This window comes from Cricetulus griseus, chromosome 9, assembly GCF_003668045.3.
Source record: "Cricetulus griseus strain 17A/GY chromosome 9, alternate assembly CriGri-PICRH-1.0, whole genome shotgun sequence".
In the NCBI taxonomy this organism is placed as follows: Eukaryota; Metazoa; Chordata; class Mammalia; order Rodentia; family Cricetidae; genus Cricetulus; species Cricetulus griseus.
This window is the reverse complement of record NC_048602.1, coordinates 25,120,665-25,128,809: the sequence shown is the minus strand read 5'-3', so window position 1 is coordinate 25,128,809 and position 8,145 is coordinate 25,120,665. Positions and strand designations below refer to the sequence as shown.

The 8,145-nt window shown below is 37.3% G+C and overlaps 1 protein-coding gene across 1 annotated transcript; it reads left to right on the top strand.

Moving 5' to 3' along the window:
- Positions 1-6,895: 6,895 nt before the first annotated feature.
- On the top strand, positions 6,896-7,825 carry LOC100754871 (vomeronasal type-1 receptor 4-like). Its single transcript, XM_027430863.1, has one exon. The coding sequence runs from the start codon at positions 6,905-6,907 to the stop codon at positions 7,823-7,825; it is 921 nt and encodes a 306-aa protein (XP_027286664.1). The 5' UTR covers positions 6,896-6,904.
- The last annotated feature ends 320 nt before the right edge of the window (positions 7,826-8,145 follow it).

Below are 8,145 nucleotides of genomic sequence, written 5' to 3'. Positions count from 1 at the left end.
TAATTCATAGGGGAAGAAGTCAGAGCAGCCTAGATTCAATGATGCATAGATATTTCCTTAAATTTTTCCTGAATTTGATATCAAAATTTCTAGCACCTTACACTGGTGTCACAGTCAGCCTTCAGGAATAATGAAAACTCAACTCCTCTTCAAAATCATGAGATGTTCATGAGAAATTTATAAGCCTGTCTTTAATTACCAACTGGAAGAAGTTTGATAAATAATTTTATCTCCCAAAGACACACTGTCATTTCCAGTGCAGGTGACATGAAAATTGTCATTATGAAGGGAAGTGAGGTCACAGACTTTTGAACCATTGTCTCAGACTTGAGCTGCCCTCCTCTCTCACAGTGCTGGTTATGGTGAAGTCAGGATATGTGTAGTGAGTCCACAACAGTGCAGATATAAGAAGCAGAGTGTGTTTCACAGCCAGAATTGAGGAGGCCTGTGTGAGAGCTTATGTCTGATAATGGGAATCTCAGGTAGAAATGGATTTGTTGAACATAGAGGGAAGGCATATGGATAACCACATTGTTAAGAGGTGAGTGAGAAAGAGAGATATAAGTATTTCTAATCTTATGACAGTCCCTGTTTTAAATCTTACTGTAATGTAAGTCACCCGTTAAGGGAGACTGTAGGTAACACCATGATAATACATTCCATCTGTGAAGATGCTCAAGGATTGTGGTAATAAATCAATGTGATAATTTGTCTTAACTCACATGATGTGTAGACTAGTTTGTGGATAATATTATTATTGGGGATCTTGCCTGGGTTTTACACTCACACGAAGAGTTAGAATAGAAATACAAGAAGTACACAACCATGGGAAATTGCACGATGTCCATCTGATTCTGGAATAAAATGTATTTTTATGGAAGAGTACATTTATATGTTGTAGAGGTAATTACTGTGTCTGCCTTGAGTGATACCTGGTAAGATGACTGTTTGAAACTTCCTTTTAAATTGGGATAATCAATCTGAGGGGAAGTGTACCAGTAAGAGTATCAGACAATGATAGCCAGGTCTACATGTGTCTTGAGTTAGTCATAGTCAAATGTTAAGCATAACTTCATTCCATGGCTGACTTCACTGATTATTGTTGCTGCTAATGGAACACAGGGCATTGTACTTGATGGTTCAGGGCCACTAATCTCATTTGTGTCCACACTTTGTTTTTTATTTCTGTTTAGAAAATGTTTACATTTACCCATTCTTTTTTAGGCATCTCACATGTATCTCTTTTTTAGTGAATTATAATCGATAATATAATCAGTTCATCCATATAAGAAATAGCAAGTACATACAGAATTTTAAACGAAGTATTTTAGTAGCTTAATTTTTTTCACATGCACATGTACTTTATGTAGTATTTTCTACAAGTTAATTATATTAGTAGTTATCTGTAGTTACCACTCTAGACTTTACCCCTCAAAGATAACAATGAATATTTCTGTGGACATCCATCACGTCCATATTGTCTTTGTGGAATGAAACTAGGAAATGGGACAACTTTCTGTCACATCAGAGCATACTTAGAATACTGTGTTTTGGTAAAATAATTAAAGTCTTATATGCATTTGTCATTTACCTGTTGAAAAATGCTAGTGTAACAAAATGAAAAGTCATATTTAAAAAGATTATATTATCTGTTGTGATTTGGGGGGCATGACTAATTTTCTGCATGTGTTTATGTACACTATGAGAACACATTGTCTACAGAGGAGAGACAAGTGTGTGTGAACACTCTGGAACTAGACTACACAGTTTAAAGCTACCATATGGGTGTTGGGAAAGAGCATTCAGTGTTATTTACCACAGAGCCATCATTTTAGTCCCTACAAATGAAAACTTTCTACAACCAAAATCATATAACACAGCAATGAAGTAGACACAATGTCAAGTGGGGAACACAAACTGCATATAGAGTGCGGAATGTTTGCGAAACTGTCTCATGGCTTTTTGACCAGACTAGGGTGACGCTGTTTGCTCCACACTGGTAATGTTCATGCCCTTTCAGTTTCTATTCTGACACAAACAGATTTCAGATTTAAAGAGGTGCTTACCACATGTGTGTATATATGGTTTGGTCTTGAAAGTTGAAATAAAAAAATGAGCAGTGACTCATTATTTATTATCATTGTTGAATACTTACACTTAGTACTAAAAATTACACTGTAACGATAACTCTTTCTGTCAGCTGCCTGGGTTCTGCTGCTGCTTTAGGGCCCCCAAATAACACACAGAGTCTTATATTTATACAATGCTGCTGGACAATGACTAGGATTTCCTAGTTGCTAGCTCAGTCTTTATTATCAACCATAACTAATAATCTATATAGTTTTATAGGGACTTATCTTACTGAGGGTGCTGGCTTTAAGTGTCATGTATTCCTGGGATCACAAGTCAACTTCCCTCTTTCCTACATTTCCCAGAATCCTCCTTCTCTTCTAGTCCTGCCTATCTTGATTCCCTATTGGCCAACAGTGCTTTATTTATCAACCAATAAGACAAACATACACACAGAAGGACCTCCCCATCATTACACCTGTCATTTCTTATGATGTCAGGATGCAAAAGGAAGAGTGTATAGATGAAGAACTCTTGACACAGTAGAAAAAACTTAGAAATCTAACCAAAATCCATAGAAATAGAAAGATCTATGAGTGAATATGGACAGGGTTTTTTTTAAACATGGCTCAGTAGAGGTTACTAAGATAAGTGGACAAAACTCTGTATCTGAATTATGTGTTGGGAGACTTCAAAACAAGGAAGGAAGGAAATCTTATAACAAGAATTATTTGGCAAGTGAAATATGGTTCTGATATGAACATTGTGAGATGTTTGGAAGCAGATCATTGAGAAGTGCAAATTAAATGCTCCTTTAAGTACGAGGGTGCATATATGAATCATCGTAAGATAAATAATTCCTTGACTGACTGGGTTTTATTAGTTTCTCGGGATATGCTGTTATTTATGGCTGTTATATCAGTGAACATAAGGAATTGAAATATCACAGAAAATGATCAGGCCTGATGGAGGGAACGGGACACATGAGAGGCAGCTTTTGTTTACTGAGTAGAATCCTACTGTGTTCTCTATTAAGAGAGGAGTCAAATCATGTTATCTCAGCACTAGCTTTGCACTTTATGTCTGTGTTGACACACATCATGAGACATGATCAGGCATGAAATACTGTAGAAATTCGGGTGATACGGACTAGAAAGGCATGAAATTTGGAGGAATATTCATGGGGGGAAAGAATTGGCAAGGAGAAAATGGAGGGTATACTTGACTAAAAGGCATAGGCATGAATGAGACACTCAATGACATTCAGTAATAAATTTTCTAAATCCTTGGGAAACGAACTAAAATTATGTGTGTGAGAAGTCAGATATGCCTACCCAATGAGACAGATAGACTTGTGCAAGTTTGTCCTGAATCTGATATCAAAGTTTTTAGAACTATCCACTGCTGACCAAAACACACTCCAGGGATCATGAAAACTTAAATCCTCTTCAAAACAACTTGTTCCATTGGAGATATACAGGAGACTCTTAAGTGTCTTTTTAATTATCAACAGGAAAAGTCCCATAAATGATTTTGTCTCCCCAAAACACACTGTCAGTGCCAGTGCAGGTGACATGAAAAATGTTATTCTGAAGGGAGGTGAGGTCACAGAGTCTCAAACCTTTATCTCAGGCTTGAGCTGCCTTCCTCTCCCACAGTGCTTGTTATTAAGAGGTCAGAGTCTGTACACTGAACCCACCACACTGCAGAGGTAAGAATCCAGGTGAGGGCAATCATTGAAGAGTGTGCTTCAGAGCCAGCAATGAAGAGGATTTTGCAAGTGCTCATTTGTGATAATGGGAATCTGGGCTTGAAAAGATCTGTGTAACAGAGAGCTAAGGCCCTAGAATTATTAAATAGTTAAGAGGTGACTGAGTAAGAGAGAGGTTTTCCTAAATTTGTGATAGTCACGGTTGATACTTTTTGTAATGTAAGTCACCCACTGAACATAACTGTGGGTACCATCAGGGAAATAGAGCCCATCTGTGGAGATGCTGAAGGAGTGTGGTAATAAGTCAATTTAATACCTCATCTTACCTCACATGATGTATACCTTTGATTAACTTTGCAGGTATTATCATTATAGGTGAATTTACATGGGCTCTCAGCAATAATAATAATTAGAATGGAAATATATGAAGCAAACCAACATGGGAAGGTACACCATGTGAATCTCATTTTAGAGTAATATATTTTTATTTAATGTCATTTTTGAACTAATGAAACAAAAGTAACAAAAATAATAACCCAACTACCTTAGAGGATTTTTAGACATGGAGCATGTCTTGGAGTTCAATAGATACAGCAAAAAGAATACTTAGACCTCAACAGTTTTTTAAAAAAAAAAATAATTTAGCAAACTCAGATGTATGTTGCCTTTTTGTTGGGATTAGACATATTGGTAACACTCATGAGATTATACCTCATTTTCCTTGTGTGTGACTGTATATTTTAAGTTTTCTTAGTATATATGAATTTTGGAATGCATTATTATCTTCCCAACCAATGGTATGTGAAGTTTTTTGAACTATTCCAATTCTTTTGTAGGCAGGAAAACACTTGAAAGCAACTCCTCAGAAGGCCAATACAAGGAAAGCAACCAATGTGGGCTGTATTTTGTATAATTTATTTATATTTGCAACTATTAGACTATATTCTAGACATATTTTTAATTTACAATTTGTTATGGAATCCTTTATGAGAGGACTCAGATATTTAGAAGCGATGAGTGGCACTATGCTCGTTAGTAAAATTGCTGTGATCCAGATCCAGATCCTATTTTTGTTAGTGGTGGTATTTGGTATGTTGTGTAAGTCTTAGTATACTGTGTCCATCTGTCTTTTGACTCCAGTGTGTTGACTTAGCTGCTTTTGCTTGCACGCAGTGTCATGTTTTCTTTTGTCCAAATATGACTCTTCTCACAACTTGTCTGTCTTGTAATCTTTCTTTTCTTTGATCATCATTTTCTACAGGTTTTTCTGTGGTTTTTTTTCTTTTGTTTCTTTCAACTTCTAGGCAATTTCAGCATCATACCTTTTTCTATAGCTATACACAAATTTGATATTATGAACATTGCCTTTATTTGCTTTGTATTAATTTTATTTGGTTTTTAATGTTTTTAGCTTACAAATTAGAAATTTTTCTTAAGGCTTTTTCATACTTACTATTTTGATAGGCCCAAAGCTTCTTCTTCCCACATTTCTCTACCCTCAGTCCAGATTATACTACCTCATGAATACAATTCCTTTTTCACTTTCAAAACGCATGTATTGTTTTACAATCTTAATCCATCTCTGAGTTATTCTTAATGGCCCTTCCAAATCCACTGGGCACTACTCACACTCACTCCCACACAAGAACCCATTTCTAATAATTAGACATCACACCTGGGCCAGTGGTACGCTTCTCTCTGGAATGTCTTACATCGAGTAAGTATGTTCTATTACTGCAGCTATTTCCTAGGACATTCTACATGAAAGAGCAAGAGTAATGGGAACCTGTAGTTGGTAGTTTCAAAGGTCTCAGCTCATTCCAGCACTCCATATATATACATGCTACGATCCTCAGCTTTTACCAATTCAACCCCAGCTCTTGATTGACAGCTGATGGTCCCTACATGGCTGATGAGTGTGAGGGGAACAGTATCTCTCTGGGCCACCTTGCTTCAGCCAGGTGCTGATTCACAGAAATTACTGTGTGCTTCTGCAAGGGGATCTGACCTAATCTAAGAAGTGTTAGCAGACACCATTTCTCATGAGGATAGAGTGTGGTGTCCTAAGAGAGTCCTTCAAATTCACTGTACTGATGGGATGTTAAACCCAGTGCCATCTTTTCTATCATTCCCACACTCGATTTCTGAGTGGTGCCTGATTGTCCCAGACAGAGTTCCAATAGAGACAATGAACATTTCTGAGGTTGATATCATTCATAACATACTATCCTTCTTGAAATTTCACCTAGCATATTTTGCTTGTCTTATTATATTAAGCATTCTTTCACATTTCATCACATCAGTGGTTCCCTTGTCTCCAACAGTCCTAACCAGAGTGGGCTCACGTGTGTGGGGGCAGGGGGTGACTTTTCAAAAGTGCTAGCTCATAACTCAGTATGATGTAATGTGTCACTTGAGCCATTACTATAAAATATTTGTGCTTTTTAAATATTTTTCTATTATCTAAGATTGTGGTGGGATAAAGACCCAATGATCACAGAGCATGAGAAAAGTCTACATTTACAGTTATATTTAACAGCCTTGCTGACTACCTAGAAAGAAACAATTCTCACAGAGCACCCTGGAATGCACTTTATATGGAACTTGTAAGGGTAAAGAATCCATAAAAATCAATATTGTGTTTAGCAATTGGCAAAGGGGAAAAACAAGGAATCAAGTTTACAGAATCCAAAAAACTGAAGTTAAGTAGGGCACTTCTACTCCCACTATCTAGAACAGTGTTTGACACTTTTCCAAGGATTTTTTCATGGAGTAGATAGAAAAAGGAGGGTCAATTTCAAGTTACACCAGAGATGGCTCCACCATCCCATCATACTGAGTGTTGCATTTCCTATGAAACTTGGTGGCTATCCTTTCATCAACACGTGCAGTCTAAAGTATTGAGAAACTACATGGTAACAAACATGGAAAAAACTACTCCTGTCAAAATTTGTTCAATGCGTTCAAGGCTGGCGCTGAACCACTGAACCAGCTTCAGAATCTCTGTAGCTCCATGAATGAATATCATCTTCCTCCACCCCTGGCTACCACCATTTGTCATTATTCATTTGACCTGAGAAAAAGAGTGACCATGTTCTTAATGAAATTGTGTTGAATCACAGAATGAATATCTGGAATATGGCAATCAGAATCATTTTCTTATCGCAAACTACAACAGGAATTCTTGGAAATTTCTCTCTTTTGTTGTACTATCTAGTCCTTTACTGTAGAGAACACACATTAAAGCCCACAGATTTGATTCTCACACACCTAATGGCAGCCAATGCCTTGATCATTCTCTCTGCAGCAGTGCCCCAAACAATGGCAGTTTGGGGATTTAAACATTTCTTGAATGATTTTAGGTGTGAGCTCCTATTGTATATTCAAGGATTTGCTAGAAATGTGTCCATTGGCAGCACCTGTCTTTTGAGTGTCTTCCAGGCAATGACCATCAGTTCCAGGAAGTCATGTTGGAAGGATCATAAAGCCAACGCTACAAAGTACATTCACTGTTCTGTTTCACTACTCTGGGTTTTCTACATGCTGATACGTTTTATTTTCTTGATGTACACATTTATCAAAATGAGTAGCAAAAACATGACAAGAAGTCAAGATTTTGGATATTGCTCTACTGTAGGCTGGGATGAAATCATAGAGTCACTCTATACAGCCTTGGTGATGTGCCCTGAATTCTTTTTTGCTGTGCTCATCACCTGGTCCAGCGCCTCCATGATTGTCACCCTGTACAGACACAAGCAGAGTGTTCAACACATCAGAAGTTCTCATGGTTCCAGGAGATCCTCCCCTGAGTCCAGAGCCACCCAGAACATCCTGGTGCTGGTGTCTACTTTTCTGGCTTTTTATAGTCTCTCTACCATCTTGCGAGGCTGCATTGCTTTTTTGTATAATCACAATTGGTGGCTTGTGTACATCTCGCACCTCACTTCTCTTTGTTTTCCCTGTTTTGGACCCTTTGTTCTTATGAGACATCACTTGGTTTTGTCCATATTTAATTTGGTATGGTTAAGAAAACATTTTTACTGATTTGATTATAATTATGCAAAATATAAGTATTTCTTGACTTCAAAATTTTACTCAATTATCACTATACGAAATCAATCAAGAAAGGTAAACATATAGCATCTTGTATTCCTAACACTAGCCAAAATGAGGACGGTACGTCTGTCAGTTGGATGCATTAGCAGCCTACATGATCTGATCATGTTGTGTTGGCCCATTGTAGTCTTCTACTCTCATATCGTAGTTTTGTCTTTGCCAAGATAATGTTCAAGGAAACCAGGAAATTGCTGGCAATAGAGCTGGCTTTCTTGTGTTTTTATCCTGTCAAGGAATCTTGGCTGAAT